Source organism: Python bivittatus, unplaced genomic scaffold (assembly GCF_059951505.1).
Source record: "Python bivittatus isolate LINGU-HERP-01145 unplaced genomic scaffold, Pbiv_v1 ctg000840_np1212, whole genome shotgun sequence".
NCBI classification, from domain to species: Eukaryota; Metazoa; Chordata; class Lepidosauria; order Squamata; family Pythonidae; genus Python; species Python bivittatus.
This window is the reverse complement of record NW_028277113.1, coordinates 30310862-30329791: the sequence shown is the minus strand read 5'-3', so window position 1 is coordinate 30329791 and position 18930 is coordinate 30310862. Positions and strand designations below refer to the sequence as shown.

General features: G+C 39.5%; 1 protein-coding gene across 2 annotated transcripts in view; it reads right to left on the bottom strand.

Annotated features, from left to right (window-relative positions):
- SPIRE1 (spire type actin nucleation factor 1) overlaps nucleotides 1–18930 on the bottom strand; it is a 79348-nt gene that overhangs the window by 46671 nt on the left and 13747 nt on the right. For both annotated transcript variants that reach the window (XM_088131050.1, XM_088131051.1), the window contains exons 2-3: nucleotides 5634–5668; nucleotides 1483–1710 (exon numbers count right to left, since the gene is read on the bottom strand). In XM_088131050.1, the coding sequence (XP_087987176.1) occupies nucleotides 1483–1710; nucleotides 5634–5668 (263 nt within the window). The remainder of the gene's footprint in view (nucleotides 1–1482; nucleotides 1711–5633; nucleotides 5669–18930) is intronic.

The window sequence follows — 18930 nt, the reverse complement described above, 5'->3', positions numbered from 1 at the left end:
TATACCAAAGAATGGGAAGATAAGCTACTCATAGGCCAGAAAGAACTATAAATCTCAATTGCAATCATATGCATTTTTAAAAGAGAGAAGTCTAAGGAAAAGGTTCACTAAGAGCCACATAGAATCAAACACATGAAAGGAAAAGGCAAGTGAAGAATGATGGAATAGCCCTGGAGTGGAAATGGATTGTTTTTCTGTTACAGTATTTGTCATATTGTATAAAATTATGGAAATTTATGGAAAACTATTGTTTAATTGTTTCTTCAACCCAGTAGTAAAGCTAGAACTATCAGTTTGAGAGTTTCAGGATTTTATTAGAAACTGTGAAGCATCATGCACACAGCAAAGGTCATATTAAAAATATTGCTTTAATAAAATATATTAGAATGTAAATTGTAAAACATAATTACATAATTCTTAATGATAGAACGCCACGCATCTCCTGAAAGTTTGGTTTGATAATGTCATATTGTATACAATTAATGGAATATCATAATAACATAGATTTTTGTTAACTGTTTAAATTGGATTGTTTTCAATTTTTGATGGAATCATTTTCAATTTTTAAATTGGATAATTTTTATCAATGACAGAAACTTTTACACCTTTTTGTGTAATAATTAAATATTTTTCTTCTGTACAGGTAGTCCTCACTTAACGACCACAATAGGGACCTGAACATTCATTGTTAAGCAGGGCAGTTGTTAAGTGAGTTGCACTCAATTTTATGACCTTTTTTGCAGAGGTCATTAAGCAAATTACCACGGCTGTTAAGTGAATCACATGGTCATTAAGTGAATCACATGGTTCCCCACTGATTTTTCTTCCTGGAAGCCACCTGGGAAGGTTGCAAATGGTGATCACTTGATCCTGGGACGCTGCAACTGTCATAAGTGCAAGCTGGTTGCCAAGTGCCTGGATCACAATCATGTGACTTTGGGGGTGCTGTGATGATTGTAAGTGCGAGGAACGGTTGTAAATCCCTTTGTTCAGCACCACTGTAACTTCAAATGGTCACTAAACAAATGCTTGTTAAGTGAGGACTAGCTGTAATAGCTGAGTGCCAGTGTGGTGTTGTGGCAAAATGCTGGACTAGGAGTGGGGAGACCCTGGTTCCGGTCCTCTCTTAGGCACAGAAGCCATTTCAGTGATGTTGAGCCAGTCAGTCTCTCTGACCTGGACTGGGAAGTTGAAAAACATTTATCTACCAAACTGCACTGGACCAACATGGTTGATTATGGAAATAATAATAATAATAATAATAATAATAATAATTATTATTATTATTCTATGGTGGAGCTACAAAGTATTGTCCATGGACTAAAGCCTGTTGAGATTAACAGGGTCAACACTACATTATCTAGGTCAAACTCTAATAAGAATGTCAATCACAGTATCAAAACTCTATCTAAAAATAAAGGGTATTCTTCACTTTAATGGTTTCTTAAATACCAACATTGGATAAGTAGATTAGAAGTATACCTTCATGACATCTCGATATGACTGTATAACTTCAATATTCTCTTTATGTTCCTCATCTACACCTTCATCCAGAGCTTCATAACCTTCATCTTTGCTCGCATCTGCTTCCACTGTATTAGTCATACGATCAATCAGTTGCTCCAAGGGAGGGCTTAGCTCTCGCTCTTCATTCTCTTTCAAACCATAATCCAGAGCTTTATAAATAATAATTCCCAGTGATTCTATAACCTGAAAAGGGATTATATCAGGTTTTAGATAAACAGTCGTTTTGCAACTTCTATCTTATTTAAGTTGTAGTCCAAAATATCTGATGAGTATCAGATTGCAAAAGACTACTTTATATTAAACCAATAGTTAAACAAGAAAAAAAAAACCTTACTATATCCATTACATAAGGAAAATACATAAGAATTATAATATAATGGAGATATTAACTAATGAGTTGCTAATATGCAACTTGCTCCCCACCCCACAAACTATCTCCCTGCCTGTATTTTTTGAAGTATTGAAATTGGGTCAGGTGGATGGTGTTTAATTTTTTTTTTTTTTTTGAATAACCAGGCTGTACCCAAACAGATTACTTCCAGTGTTATGCAATCATTATTCTTCCTCTGAAGTCTACATGTGGAGCTGTGGTTTTTCTATGTTTCAGCTGTCTTCTGCTGAACAGGCACGATAAAGCTGAGGTGAGGAAAACATAGCAAGCTTACTCCACATTCATAATATTGTACGAGGAGAGCCTATAATACTGTAGGAGATTTAATTTGGGGTGAGATGGGGGAGGAAAAGTGGGGATGAAAGGGAAGAGGAGAATATAGGACAGAAGTTAGAACTAATAGATGGGAAATGGGACAAACATCCTGCCCATTCTCTTTTCTAAATTTATCCTTCCTACTTTTTTGATGTTTGAAAGGGACTGAAATTTGAATGATGGGTTTTTGTTTGTTTAATAAAGATAATTGACCTTTATGCAGAGAATTAGAAAACGAATGTAAGGAAGGGCTCTGTCTCTCTGTTATTTATTTAATAAAGGAGTATGAAAAACAGACCTCTTAATTCTATTATGGTCTTTTATTTTCATGTCTCATGCTGTAATGCAAAATCATGCATACCATTCTCCCACACTTACACAATATAATACAGCATTGTCCATATGCTTGTTCTTTTCCTTTAGTTCTCATATTCATAAATGAAATAACAAAGCCTCAATGCATGTTTTTCCTTGTAAACATTAAAAAAGCTGTTTTCGGCCAAAATTCTTGCCTAACTTTTCATCAAGGCTATTTATTCCTTCAGATTGTTAAAAACAAGTTCAGATACCAACTGTTATAGCAAGTTATGTTTACCCTGCCATGTTAAAAGATTCCAATGTCCTGGCATGCTAGATTCTGATGCCATTTAATATTCTGATTTTCAAACTTCGGACACATATCAATCCAAATTGAATGAATTACTTAGTAAAAATGTAAGAAGGACAAATACCAACATTAGATTAATTCATAGCAATATCATAAATTATAAACAATACAAACACACTGGGGAATTAGACCAACTGAATTCAGAGCAGGTTATTTTCTAAGTTGGCAAATAGATGACTGAACCATCCATTTTATTTAGGCTCTAATCAATAGTAAATTTCCATAGTATTCCATATAAAAATATTTCATGCATTCCTGTGATAATAATTTAGACCAATCTAAACTAAATAATCAAAGCAGTTATTTAAGTACATACTTTGTTCTCTTTACTAGCACATGACTTTTCTTCAACATTCTTGAGAACATTATGTACAGCTCAGAGTAAACTATGCTTAAATTCTTCACACTGAAGGTTTGTTTATTTTCCTGTTTGGATATGTGAACTCCCTCAGCAAATAAAGAAAGAAACCAAATATATTTAAAACTGTAGCTTCATGATTAACCTTTCATGAATTCCAAGCTGTAAGCCTATTGCCTATACAATTATGAATATAAACATAAAAGTTATTTTTTATATTTAATTACAGCTTTATAAACTTTAACAAATTGGAAAACATGCAGGTAGATATTTTAAAGTGTCTCATCTAGTATCAAGTTCATTGTACTCTGTATTGTTCAATGTCAACAACTAGAGAGAGAGAACATTTTGGCTGTAGGATTACACTGGTAATCTTTTCTAGGATGACTGAATTAGTCCAAATGGCTAATGAATGAATTAGTCAGCATTGGCTATAAACTATAATGGAATTAATACAGAGTATCTAGACTGCTGACTGCTCCACATTTCAAAACTACAACAAATAGCTTGCTAGGCCAGCTGTACTGATGCAGGTAAATGTATGAATAAAGCATTATATCTGCATGATAACAAAGTATTGTGGAATGAAAAAAATCATGTTAGATTCTGAATAGGTCAACAGGCTTTTAATGAGAGCATCAAAAAAGGAACTCTGGAAAGAATGTTTCCCTGCACTGACATGCAGAACTGGGGACTGAATGGAACAAAGACAGCTTTCATTCAAGTGTTCCTTAAATAGTAAAGGCTATAAAAACAAGCTTCTCAAAGAAAGAAATACCACTATGAAAGCAGTAAGGGACTTTGAGACAAGTTAATTAAGCTGCTACTGAGTAAACGGCCCTTCAATTTTTAAAATATCGGTGAATAAATCCAGATCCAGAGTTATAGAATACTGTACAGTTTCCCATATCATTAGACCTACTGTTCTCTGTACTTTTCTTCTAAGAAAATATGGAGCTGTATCCTGTTCTAGCCTTTGGTTTTTCAATGTGCAACCAGAAAGAGAAATAAAAATCTGGACTTTTTTAAACTAATTGGGAGTGTACATTTTTGCATGCAACTAACTTTTAGGTTCTGACTTTCATGCAAATGCAATGAAAGTAGTCCCACTGGTTTGAAGTTTTGCCCCTCACACATAAAATAATTCAGCAGTAGAAAATACATAGATTGGGACCTAAGTAAAATAGTAAAAAGATATTTTGCATAACAGAATTTATGCTAATTGATTATCAGTTTCACAGTGTGTGATCTCTTGCTTTTCCCAATTCCTCTCCCTGAAAGGAGACAGAGTATAGTTTGGGTTTCTGCACGGTGGAAATGGTTGAATTGATAGATTGTAGAGAAGTGAGCTAAGGAAAAATGCAGTATCCTGTGTTCATGTGTTTGTTTGATGTTTCTATTTCTCTCTCTCTCTTTTCCTTCATGATAGAATCAAGGCATAAATTCACATGACTTCTGTTTTTATATGTGAATGGTAGACTTACAAAAACCTATTCGTCCATGTCTCTTGTACTTTACCTCATAATCTTATCTTTCTAGTGTTCTTGATTGAAGCCTAGGCTTCAGTCATAAATACAGATACTAAATTGTAAATCCATTGAACCCACTGTATATATATTTTTGGATAGACATGCACCATTTACCTAGTTGCATACTATAGGCTTGTACGTGCAGCAGATGAGAAGTATATCCCAAACTTAAATCCTAAGTTTAAGCAGGATTCACTTAATGACGGCAACCACAACTGCTGTTATAAGTCAGTGCAGTTGTATAACATCACACTTTAGGCCTGCGATGCTTAGCAACGAAGTTGTCGGTCCCAATTACTATCGTTAAGTTAGGACTACCTGTAAAAGCTTCCTGACTTCAGCTCTATCCACTGCAGCCAGTCACATTTGGTGAGATTGAACTTTTAAATCAATGTCACTAAAACGGTCCCTGATGTAGAACAATCAGATCTCTTAGCAAAATCATTAGTAATTCTTCTATTTGCTCTTCATAATATCAACTGGTGGATACAGTATCCATTTTTTGCAAACTGTGTGATTCCTTTGCTGTTGACTCAAAACATATTGGAAGTTTTACATAACATTAAAGTCTTTGAATTGATCCAGCAAAATGTTTCTATGTTCTTGAAGGCTTTTTAAAAATTCTGAATTAAGAGGCCTATGGTGACAGGAAGGAAGGAAGGAAGGAAGGAAGGAAGGAAGGAAGGAAGGAAGGAAGGAAGGAAGGAAGGAAGGACTCTTTGCCTCATGTCAATGCTATAGAGTGCTACTAATAGCGTACAACAAAAATGCATAGGAAACCATAGGAAACTGTGCTACGTTTCACTGAATAATAATAAAAAAGAACTCCTTATAAATTCTTCTTACCTTTGTTTCAGGAAAATGTGAATGTTCAGATTTACCTAAAAATGTAAAAAGAAAGATTATTTTCACATTTTAAAGACAAAAGTCAATTCAAAAACAAGATTAAAAAATTTCAGTTGCATTCTGTCTATGAACCCAACAAAGGTGAGATTGAAATCCATTTCATATAATCCAAGTCATTTTAAAATCAATTCTGCATGCATACACACATACATATTTACTCTGTAATCAAACACATGAATATTAAGGGAAAGTTAATACATGAACAGAAACCATTTGAATGGCATCTTTTTTTTGTTTGTTTTGTGAGACTAGGCTGAAGCTGCCATAACCTAAAGATGAAGCAGGCAAGTAAGCAGAGAGGACAAAAGTCAGGAATCTTATCTATGAGATCCCTTCAGGGAGGTAGATAAGAAGGAAGCAAGTCGTTAAGGAAAATTAAGGAAAAAACAAAGGACCTGAACCAGAAAGAGGAAGTTGGGCCTGAGCACATGACCTGAACCAGAAAGAGGAGGTTGGGCCTGAGCACATGGAGGCCCTTGCCCCAATCCCATCAACTTGTACTTTTGGGGATAAAAGGGGTCCCAAAGCCCACCCAGTCTGAGTCGTCTTGGTCATCTGAGTCATCCAGACTTGGCAGCTTCCCTCCCTCTAGCTAGTGCCTGGCAGCCTAGTTGGGAAGGACGTGGGTAAGTGTGTGTGTGTGTATGAGGAAGAGCAAATGTACCTTGCAACCAGTAAAGTTTTGCTGTTACTTTAAATTCACTGGGTCTCCGTGTATTACAAAGAACCTCTCGTGCCTCAGTGTTCGGTTGGAAGTGATTTGTGTGTATTCCTAATTATTTCCCCGCTGTTGACCAGGGCTGTGTGTCTGTCTGCTCCAGCAGCACCTATCTGGAAACCCAGGTAGAAAGCAAGGGGGGCTGACAAGAACCGTGTGCCTCAACAGGCTGTGAGTGTGTGAGTGAGTGACCATAAGCCAAACCTGGGAGCGGCGTGTGTAACATTCTTATTGGTGTTAGAAGTGGGATACACGGTTTGGACCCTTTGAATTTATTTGAGTGATTAGTTATGCCTTTGTGGAAATTTGGAGATGCCCAACAAAAGGGTGCTTTGTCACTGCTTGCCTCCCAGGCGACAGCTCCACTGGAGAATCCTGAGGAGGGGGAAATGGGTTTGGTATATTGTGAAGTGATGGAGAAACTTGTTAAGAAGTTGGGATTGCCTCTTGGTGACTTGCAGGAGAAAATGAAGTCAGTGTATTCAGGGAGGGATGTTAGGATAGAATTTGGAAAGCTGTACAAATTAAGAGGAGGGAAGAAACAGAAAGATTTACCTGGAGTGTTGGCAGTAATATTGGGAGTTGGCTTGTCTCAGATGGACCAGCTCCTCACACAGTTGCAGTCAGAGAACTGCTCTTTAAAAGGAGACTTGGAACAATTCAAAAATACCCACCATGTTTTGCAGGCTGCTTACCAGCTGCAAAAGAGCCAAATGGTGGAATTAAGAGAGACCTTGGCTCAACTGAAGGATAGTGTAGAAAGGGAAGAGGAATGGCAACAAAAGCATGCTGCGCAAGAACTAAAAATTGAAGCTTTAAAGGACCTTGTGCAGACCTCTGCTAAGAATAAGGGCAGAGCATGTGGAGAATGTGGTAAGGTAGAGGAACTATGCAGACAAATAAGGCGGCAATCTTACCAAATTGCCTGCTTAACAGGCTCAGACCTAGATGAAACCCCAGACTTTCCCTTTGATGGGAAGGAGCCTTTTGAGGAATTAAGCCACAAGCTCCCTGAGGCTTCAATAGCAGTACTGCACAAACAAGGCGCAGAAATGCCCAAAACCAGCAATGGGAAGAGTGGGAACAAGTAGTCACTCATACTTTATCGGGAGGAGAGCTGAAACAGATTGTTACAGATCTGGGGGCCTTGAGCCCTGACCCTCTCAAATGGACCTGGAAGCTGCATCAACTCAGCCTCCAGTACAATTTGTCTAACCAAGAGATTGAGCGGGTCATATTAACATACCCTGAAGTTCGCATCAAGTGGCACACATACCTGCGACATCCTAATCCCCCCAATCCCGGTGACTGCCTTAGTGTCTTACAGAGGCTCCAAAACATGGTGCAGGATTTAATGATTGGTACCCAATTACGGCTTAAAGCCATTGGGGATCGGCAGGGGAAAGAGGACCCTTTAGAATTTTGCCATCGCTATTTATGGTATCAATTCATAGCCAGAACAGAGCCACCTAATAACAGAGATGAAGGGAGAACGATGGGTGACATCATGCAGTGCCCTTGGAGCAATCAGTCTTTAAAAGGCGTGCTGGGTGGGCTGCAGCGCCCTGAGCGAGCTTGGATTGGGCGAGTGGATGCAGCTTACCCATTAGACTTGGCCACCTTGGAAACAGATCTGCGAGAAGCAAGGAAAGCTGTTGGAAATGTTGGAGAGGAAAGTAAAGTAAAGACTGTGGGGGAGGTGCGAATAATAAAAGATAAGTGGGAAAGAAGTGGGGGAGACAGCAGGAATAGGAATTTGTGGAGTAATCAGGGGCAGAGAGTAGGGAATGGAGAGGAGCGTGTGCAAGTGTGGCGAAAGCTGAAAGACTTAGGAGAAAACATGGAGAGATGGGATGGGGCTCCTACTAGAAGCTTGAAGGAGTGAGTGGAGCAGTTACAGAGAAATCAGGGAGGAAAGCATGGATCAGAAGAGGAAAATGAAGCGAAAGTGAAAGAGAAAGAGCAGCCTTTTTGCTGCTCCAGCAGGAACTGAAACAATTAACAGAAGCTTTAAAGAAAGTTTCAGTCCTAGCTGGAAGGGGAGGGTATGTGAATTGGAATCCTGAATGGGTTAAAAACCTAGCAGAAGTAAGAACAGACATGGCTAAAGCCTTAGAAAAAGCTGATGCTGCTTCCAGAGAATCCAAGTGACATTAAACCAGGGGATCAAATTATGGTGAAAAAAGGAAAACCAGGAGGAGCCCTGGGAACACGATGGAAGGGACCACATACAGTCTTCGCGTTAACAGGGTGAGCTCTTGTTTCCTCCCCAGTTCCTGTCAACCCAACAGTTCGAAAACTCATGTGAGTAGATAAATGGGTACTCTCACTCCGGTGGGAGGAAAAATGCTGGCGGCGCCTTGCAAAAAGGAGTTGGGAGCAGTTGCTGGTAAGCGTGAAAAACCAGGCGCGCCCAAAAAGGGCGCGAAGCAATGGAAACCCCGCCTCCTGCGCTCGCCAGCTGGGCTCTGCTCTAGGAAGGAGGCTCTGGCAAACCACTTCCGAAACACCTTGCCTTGAAAACTGCAAAGGACTTGTCCAAAGCAGTCACTGCAGAGCCGGTAACGACTGAGCGCAGATTAAAAAAAAAAAAAAGTGTACCTGGACACAAACAGATGGTGGCACCGCTCCCAAGTTAAGCCTGTGTAACCTGTGTAAATAGGCTAGGTTACTTTTGTCTTCTACTCCCTCTTTTGTCCCCCCCTTTCTTTGTTTTCCTTTGCTTTTTGTTTGTTTTTGTCCCCCCACCCTTTTGATTTTATCCACAGGATCCAAGCATGAAGATCTACATCCAAATTCTCCTGCTGGGACAATGCCTAGAAGCCCTGCAGCACAGTTCTAACAACAATTTTTTTGTAGAACTGGCACAAACAGCTATGAACAGCTCAGCTTTTTGTGTAGGGCAACTTATGACAGTGGGAGGGGTCACATCCACCTGTTTCTTTGGAATATGCTACTGCTTTAAAGAATTTCACTAATGACTTGTGGGAGGGAATGTTCTTTCACTTTGGATCTTCTCCAGAACCTGAACCATGGACAAACTAGAGGAGAATGACCCTGAATCTTTTAGGTGTAACCAATGCAACTCAATGTGTATATTTCACTAACCTTGGGAATCATAAACACCCACTGCCCTCCAATTCTCCTGTTTTTACTTGTGAAAAGGTCTACAATATCTCCTATGCCTCCACCCCTTTATTTTTACCTAAAGGTTTCTTTTTGTTATGTGGGCATGAAGCCTATACTCATGTCCCAGTCTACAGTTCAGGGGGGCCTTGTGCCATTGGGCGCTTGACCTCTCTATATGCCCTGCCTCCAATGCAAGTAAACCCATCAACCCGACTTAAAAGGGAACTATCATCTGATTGTGAGAGTGACGTGACACTCTTATCCAAAACAGAAGTCATGGCTCTGGCCCTGTCCTTAGTGGGGGTCCCTGCACTAAGCAAAAGAACCTATATGGACCTCAGAAAAGTGGCCTGTATCCTAGCTAAAAGTGTCAACCTCACATCCTCCCTTATTGCAGCTCTAACTGAAGAAATGACTATCAGGGCTGCAGTCATCCAAAACCATGTGGCTATTGACTATCTACTGTTAAGGGCAGGACAGGGCTGTGAATCCTTTCAAGGTCTTTGTTGTTTTAACCTAACCAACAATGAGAACTACATTGAGGCAAAACTAGCCAAGCTGAAAATTCTAGCCTCTCACATCTCCCAAGATCCAGAAGGATGGAACTGGTCATGGCTCACATCTTGGTTACCAGGCTTTGGATCCTGGGGAAGGAAGATTGTTCAAATCTTGCTGTTTGTATTATTTGCCTTTATATTAATTTCCTTAATCTTTAAATGTGTTAAATCTGTTTTCCAGAAATGTTGTACCTCCATGTCAACTGGACAGCAAACCTATTGGCAAGAATACCTAAAAAAAACCTGTAATGCTCTGAGTGGGTGATGAGTGAGCCCCATTTTGTGGCATCTCCTGTTTAACTCGATGCCAAGGGGAGGAATATGTGAGACTAGGCTGAAGCTGCCATAACCTAAAGATGAAGCAGGCAATGTAAGCAGAGAGGACAAAAGCCAGGAATCTTATCTATGAGATCCCTTCAGGGAGGTAGATTGGAATCTTGGTCATCTGAGTCATCCAGACTTGGCAGCTTCCGTCCCTCTAGCTAGTGCCTGGCAGCCTAGTTGGGAAGGACGTGGGTAAGTGTGTGTGTGTGTATGAGGAAGAGCAAATGTACCTTGCAACCAGTAAAGTTTTGCTGTTACTTTAAATTCACTGGGTCTCCGTGTATTACAAAGAACCTCATGTGCCTCAGTATTCGGTTGGAAGTGATTTGTGTGTATCCCTAATTATTTCCCTGTTGTTGACCAGGGCTGTGTGTCTGTCTGCTCCAGTCGCACCTATCTGGAAACCCAGGTAGAAAGCAAGGGGGGCTGACAAGATCCGCGTGCCCCAACAGGCTGTGAGTGTGTGAGTGAGTGACCATAAGCCGAACCTGGGAGCAGCGTGTGTAACAGTTTCTTTTTGTTTTTAAGGGTCCATATATATGTCCTTCCCATTAAACTCAAGAGTTCATTGTCATGTCCCCCGAAGTGCAGCACATACATGCTCTGGTAGTTTTGTTTATACAATATGTCCTCATGACTTTGTCTCCATCTTATCTACAGCACACAGCAGAGACAGCTTAAAATAATTTTTAACTGTTTTAAAGTAGCGTTTTTCCTCTTTTATCAATATAAGTTTTGCCACATTAACAATGTTGTTGGTGACTCCTTATGGACTTTTTGCATAAAAGTGAAAAAAAATGAACTTGTGATTTATGGTTTTGATTATTAGACACAATAGAGAATAGAAAGAAGAGAGTTATGAGAGTAACTTTAGAGGGAGAGGTTAAAATATTTGCAAGCATCTTTCAGCCACCCCCAAAGTGATATGAAGCAGGAGAATCCTCTTTTATCATATAGCTTTCTCAGGAAATGTCAGCAGTTTTTCAGGTCTGAAAGATTGAGCATTCTTTCAGAGGTTCTCCCCCACTTCACCACACTTCTAGCGCTCATTTGCTATTTTAGGGACTGGCTCACAGTGATTGGTGGGTTGATTCCCTGTTTCTCCTACCTCCTCCTGGGAGTTTATCTACCAGGTCTTCAATCTGTGGCTGACTGAGAGGGTGGAGAATGGCTGTAGGGGGAAGGGTGGAGAAGGCCAGCTCCTGATTTGAGGAGTAAGAAAAAATACCCAGTAAAGCAGAAGAGTCTCTGTTGCTTTACCAGGCAGCTTCTGTCACTCTGCAGATCTACTGTGAACCCCAGAGCCTGTTCTGCAGGGGTGGGGGAGGGCTGTTGAGTAAAGCAGAAAGTCTTCTGCTTTGCTAGACAGGCCTACTCATCTTGCAGATCAATTCTCTTGGTACCAGGTTTTGACAGATGATTAAACCTATGAGTCTAGCCATCTGTTAAAACTTGCCTCCTTCCCATGATAGTCCCTGCCCATGATAGGGAGAGTAACTGGGGTTCTTTTTTTCTGCCTGTGGGCGACACTTGGCATAAAAGGAAACTAAGCTAGAGAAATCTACCAATAGCTCTGACACACATTAAACTGTAAGGACTTGCCAGCCTTGTTACTGAGGCAGAATAGGGCTTGACATTATGGACAGCAACTTTACTGTTGGTGTACTTCTCTGCTCAAGGACTGGTGAATTGCACATTAATGTGGCTGTCTAGCTGTTTTCTCACTGATGCCCTTGTAAAAGTAGGTTGTCCTTATTTTACTAAACAGGGCTAGATCTGTTTCATATGCATAAAACATCCTTTTAGGCAGTTGTATTGAAGATCCAGAACATCACATTTCCTCCCTAAATGCTAGTACTTCAGTTTTATCTGACTTTATGCTCATCATACACTATTCTTTCTTCTTTGGTTTATGAATAAATAAAACAAATACTTTGGGCTCCTAGTTTTGTATAGCCCCTCTGCATATTGCTGATGAGGACTCTGTAAAAATTCAGTAACTGCATAATGCTATTGTTATAGGGAGTCAGTGATCCTTTCATTTCATGTGGGTTGCATCTGGAAGAAAGAAAATGCAGGTACTTCTCAAATATGACGTGAGAATTTTATTCTCCTGTTGTAGATATCTTACTAATCTAAACAAGGGACAGTGATTAGTGTCTTAAATGTGTATATACTGTTCAATGCAGATATTCACAGATACACAGACATTTCTGGACATTTTGAAATCTGATACTGAATATGTCCAAGAAACTCTAAAATATATTTAATCATATGTTTCATTAAATACATCTAACCTTTAGAAAAATTATTCATAGGATAAACATTTTAAGAGCAACAGATTCCCTACTCATTATCTAAGTTTCTGAAGGACAGGGGATGAGCTTAAGCTCTTCCAGAAAACATACATACATATCCAGCGTCCTATTCCATTCCAGGTTAAGCAACATTATCGAAGTATAAGAAAAAATAATAAGCCAAAGAAATTGAAGATATAAAATAGGGAAGAAGAACAGGAAATATAGCTCAATTCAATTTATACAAACACCATTTATTATATCTCTCCATATCATTCTATTCATCCAACTTATCCTTGTCTGTACCACATCCATATACTGTATTGCTTCATACATTGCCTTTTGTTTTTTAAACATCTCACCAACTCTGTCCAACCACAACTTTCTTAGTGTTTCTCTTGCTCTTATCCCATTCATTCTGCCTTTGTGTACTTGTTTTGCAATTTTTGCAATCTTCATTCATTCTACCTAACAAGACCAAACCATATCATGATACTTCTTTAATGCTGGTCATTCACTTGTCTATTCAATCAATATTCATTCGGTACCAATTAATTCTTGACCACATCTCTTCTTGTTTTACTCTGCATACTTAAGTACCCCATTTCCAACACATTCAACTTACTTTTATGCTTCTTTTGATATATCCAACTAATTTCCAAAAGCACATTCTTCTCTTAAGAAACATTCATTCCTTGTAACATATCAAATACTACTTTCAACCAGCATTCTAGCATGGTACACAAATTCATGTACTTGCAGTACTTTTCCACCATTTATCTATAACTTGCAATCATTCATTCTATTTTCCTGTCAAACACAACTACCTTGGTATTTGATACTTTAATTTATCCATACAGGTGCGCTTGGCCAATTCTTCTTATTACATCTAGTAGGAAGGGGACCAGGCTGAGACTGTATTTGCTATTTGTATGACTGGGGAAAAGTGGTCCCAGTCTTATTAAGAGGGGCTGTAGTGAAAGCATTGGTGAAAAACAATTGAACCCAGAAGATCTAAATAATTACTATTATTTAATAATTAGTGGTCAATATAGCCTTCCAGGCCAAGGTGCTTGAATATGATAATTGATCTGATAGGAGATCAGATCCTGACATTTTTTTGGGATAAATGAGTATTCTAGATCCATTTCCTTCAGGGTTTATGTCTGATTTTGGCAACAAAACTACCCTGAGCAAGCATAACATTGTTGGTTTTCCTGGATTGCAGCAACTTTTGACATCATTGACCATGGTATCTTTCCACAGACGTTATCCCATCAAGGTGCCTTATACCAAGACTGTGACATGTAAGCAGATTGATACCTTTTACTCTTCCCATACATAACCCAGCAGAAATAAGTAACCAGTATGTCAAATGAAAAGCTGTAAATAACATATATATAAATTACTTTAAAGAGGCCTTCCAATTTTGTTTGTCCTGGCAAGAAAGGAAAAAAAAATGGGGCTAGCCTCACTTCTATCTTGGAGATGTAAGGTGTTACCATCTGACACCATTCTGAGCTTCTGAGGCAAGCATCTCCAAAACTCAGTATAACCTGTGAATAATCCCTCAATTCCTTCCCAGGTCTGAGCTGGAAAAGTATGTATGATTGTGCTTATTTTATAATGAAATATTCCATTCTCCTTTTGATCTTATCTCCTCTTCCTCTGTTCAAATTGGCTTGTCTTTATCATCAGTATAGAAACTTCTTCCTTTTTATTTACATATTTGGTGAATTAATATATATTTTATTCAGTTTGTCCAGCAAGAAGTTTAGGGTGGTTTATGAGACTGAACCCTACTTTAATTTTATCTCCTTTTCCTTTTGTTGTTTAGTCGTTAAGTCGTGTCCGACTCTTCGTGACCCCATGAACCATATTGCGCCAGGCCTTCCTGTCCTTCACTGCCACCCTGAGTTTGCTCAGTTTCATGCTCATTGCTTCAGTGATGCTATCTAACCATCTCATCCTCTGCCGTCCTCTTCTCCTTTTGCCTTCAATCTTTCCCAGCATCAGGGTCTTTTCCAAAGAGTCCTCTCTTCGCATTAGGTGACCAAAGTATCTGAGCTTGAGCTTCATTATCAATCCTTCCAATGAGCAGTCAGGGTTGATTTCCTTTAAGATTGACTGGTTTGACCTCCTAGCAGTCCAAGGGACTCTTAAGAGTCTTCTCCAGCACCACAGTTCAAAGGCATCAATTCTTCGGCGCTCCGCCTTCTTTATGGTCCAGCTCTCACAGCCATACATTATTACCGGAAAAATCATAGCTTTGACTATGCGGATCTTTGTCGGCAAGGTGACGTCTCTGCTTTTTAATATGCTATCTAGGCTTGCCATGGCTTTCCTCCCAAGGAGCAAGCGTCTTTTAATTTCATGGCTGCAGTCTCCGTCTGCGGTGATCTTGGAGCCCAAATAAATGAAGTCTGTTACTGCTTCCATTTCTACCCCTTCTATTTGCCAGGAATTGATGGGTCCAGGTGCCATGATCTTAGTTTTTTTAATGTTGAGTTTCAAGCCAGCTTTTGCACTCTCCTCTTTCACCCTTATCAAGAGGCTCTTTAGTTCTTCTTCACTTTCTGCCATGAGGGTGGTATCGTCCGCATATCTGAGGTTGTTGATGATTCTCCCTGCAATCTTAATTCCGGCTTGTGATTCTTCCAGCCTGGCATTTCTCATGATATACTCTGCATATAGGTTAAATAAGCAGGGTGACAGTATACAGCCTTGTCGTACACCTTTCCCTATTTTGAACCAATCGGTTGTTCCATGACTGGTTCTAACTGTTGCTTCTTGGCCCGCATACAGATTTCTCAGGAGACAGGTAAGGTGGTCTGGTACTCCCATCTCTTTAAGAACTTGCCACAGTTTGTTGTGATCCACACAATCAAAGGCTTTTGCATAGTCAATGAAGCAGAAGTAGATATTTTTCTGGAACTCTCGTGCTTTCTCCATGATCCAGCGAATGTTGGCGATTTGATCTCTAGTTCCTCTGCCTCTTCGAAACCCAGCTTGTACATCCGGTAGTTCTCGGTTCATGTATTGCTGAAGCCTAGCTTGTAGGATTTTGAGCATAACCTTGCTAGCATGTGAAATGAGTGCAATTGTGCGATAGTTTGAGCATTCTTTGGCATTGCCCTTCTTTGGAATTGGAACATAAACTGACCTTTTCCAATCCCGTGGCCACTGTTGCGTTTTCCAAACTTGCTGGCATATTGAGTGCAGCACTTTAACACCATCATCTTTTAGTATTTTAAATAACTCAGCTGGAATACTGTCATCTCCACTAGCTTTGTTGTTAGCAATGCTTCCTAAGGCCCACTTGAGTTCACTCTCTAGGATGTCTGACTCAAGGTCAGTGATCACACCAGGGTGGACATCAGGGACATTAAGATCTTTCTTGTATAGTTCTTCTGTGTATTCTTGCCACCTCTTCTTAATCTCTTCTGCTTCTGTTAGGTCCCTGCCTTTTTTGTCCTTTATCATGACCATCTTTGCACTAAACGTTCCTTTCATGTCTCCAATTTTCTTGAAGAGATCTCTAGTCTTCCCCATTCTATTGTTTTCCTTGATTTCTTTGCATTGTTCATTTAAGAAGGCCTTCTTATCTCTCCTTGCTATTCTCTGGAAATCTGCATTCAGTTGCTTATATCTTTCCCTTTCACCCTTGCTTTTTGCATTCCTTCTTTCCACAGCTATTTGTAAAGCCTCATCAGACAGCCATTTTGCTTTCTTGCATTTCTTTTTCTTTGGGTTGGTTTTAGTTGCTGCCTCCTGTACAATGTTACGGACCTCCGTCCATAGTTCTTCAGGCACTCTGTCTACCAAATCTAATCCTCTAAATCTATTCATCTCCTTCACTGTGTACTCACAAGGAATATGATCTAAGTCATACCTGAGTGGTCTAGTGGTTTTCCCTACATTCTTCAATTTAAGCCTAAATTTTGCAGTAAGAAGCTCATGATCTGAGCCACAGTCAGCTCCTGGTCTTGTTTTTGCTGTCTGTATAGAGCTTCTCCATCTTTGGCTGCAAAGCATATAATCAATCTGGTTTTGGTATTGACCATCTGGTGATGTCCATGTGTAGAGTCGTCTCTTGTGTTGTTGGAAAAGAGTGTTTGCTATGACTAGCTTGTTCTCTTGACAGAACTCTATTAGCCTTTGCCCAGCTTCATTTTGTACTCCAAGGCCAAACTTGCCTGTTATTCCGATTACTCCTTGACTTCCTACTTTAGCATTCCAATCCCCTATGATGAAAAGGACATCTTTTTTTGGTGCTAGTTCTAGAAGGTGTTGTAGGTCTTCATAGAAGCAGTCAACTTCAGCTTCTTCGGCATCAGTGGTTGGGGCATAGACTTGGATGACTGTGATGTTGAATGGTTTGCCTTGGATACGCACTGAGATCATTCTGTCGTTTTTGAGGTTGTACCCCATTACTGCCTTTCCCACTCTCTTATTGACTATGAGTGCAACTCCATTTCTTCTAAGGGTTTCTTGCCCACAGTAGTAGATATAATGGTCACCCGAATTAAATTCACCCATTCCCGTCCATTTCAGTTTGCTGATTCCCAAGATGTCGATGTTCAATCTTGTCATCTCATGTTTGACCACATCCAGCTTGCCTTGGTTCATAGTTCTTACATTCCAGGTACCTATACAATATTGTTCTTTACAGCATCGGACCTTCTTTTCGCTTCCAGATACATCCACAGCTGAACGTCCTTTCGGCTTTGGCCCAGCCGCTTCACTCTTTCTGGAGCTACTTGGAATTGCCCTCCGCTCTTCCCCAGTAGCATATTGGACACCTTCCGACCTGAGGGGCTCATCTTCCGGCGTCATATCTTTTAGCCTTTTAACATTGTCCATGGGGTTTTCTTGGCAAGGATACTGGAGTGGGTTGCCATTTCCTTCTCCAGTGGACCACATTTTGTCAGAACTCTCTGTCATGACCTGTCCGTCTTGGGTGGCCCTGCACGGTATAGCTCATGGCTTCACTGAGTTACGCAAGCCCCTTTGCCACGACAAGGCAGTGATCCATGAAGGGGTCCTTTTCCTTACTGCAGTATAATTTCAATAGTTTAATACTTCTTAATGTTACTCATCAAAAAATTTTAGCACAAGGGAAAATATGTGTACAGTCTGAAAAGAAATGAACCTCACAGATCTTTGGGTTGGTTTAGGTAAGAAATTATTGGTCTAGGTCAGCCACTAAGTTTGCCAAGCCGAAGAATTTACTACTGTTCACAATTCTAGTAGTACTTAACAAGCAAGATTTGTAGTATTGTCATTTTGAGCTTAATGTGAAGGCAGGTACCTACAGATGTATTTATCAAAGAAGGTTCCCTTTTTTTTTTTTTTTAATGAAAAGCATACTTTTCCTCTTCCACTATATGTACTGAACAGTGTATCTTCTATTTATGCTTCCATTTCTGATCAACAACTCATATTAAACATATAAGACTTAGCTCTTTCAGCATTATTCATGTCTTAGTGCATGATGTAAGATTGTATCCATCAATGCAAGAGTTTAGGGGCAGCAAAAGTTGTATGGGCACTGACAACCAGCTAGGAAAGGAAGTGGAAATGTGTTTTGTATATTAAATTTCTCCTAATATTCAACTTGAATCTTCTTTCTTCTAATTTCATCTCAATGATCCTTGTCCTGCTTTCAGTTTCAGCAGATTGAATAGATTGGTCCCTTCTTGTACATGTCAGCCTTTTAGATACTTGTAGCCTGCTGTCATATCTCCCAGTTTTCCCTCTTGCAAGATAGATATATTCAGTTCTTTTAACTATTCCTTATACAGATTTATTTCTAGACTCCTTATCATTCTGATTGTTCTCAAAGTCCCTTTTAAGGTCAGAAGCCAACTGTAGTCTAACTAGTGCAAAGTACAATAGAATTATTACAAATAAAATAAAGCAACACTGTGACATTTGAATATGTATTAGACATGAAAACTACAAATACATGTGTTATTAGTGATCTTTGTAAGTCACTTGACGTGCCATTTTTGCTAAAAGGACAAAAATTCTTCAGCTAAACAAAAATGAAAAAGATTGGTGACCCTTGGTTACCATGTCAACCATATTTTTTATTTTATTTATTTATATTTCAAATTTAGATACTGCCCATCTCATGAAAAAGTGACTCTGGGCAGTTCACAATAAAACAACAATAAATATTAATTAAAATACAATAAAAACAATATAAA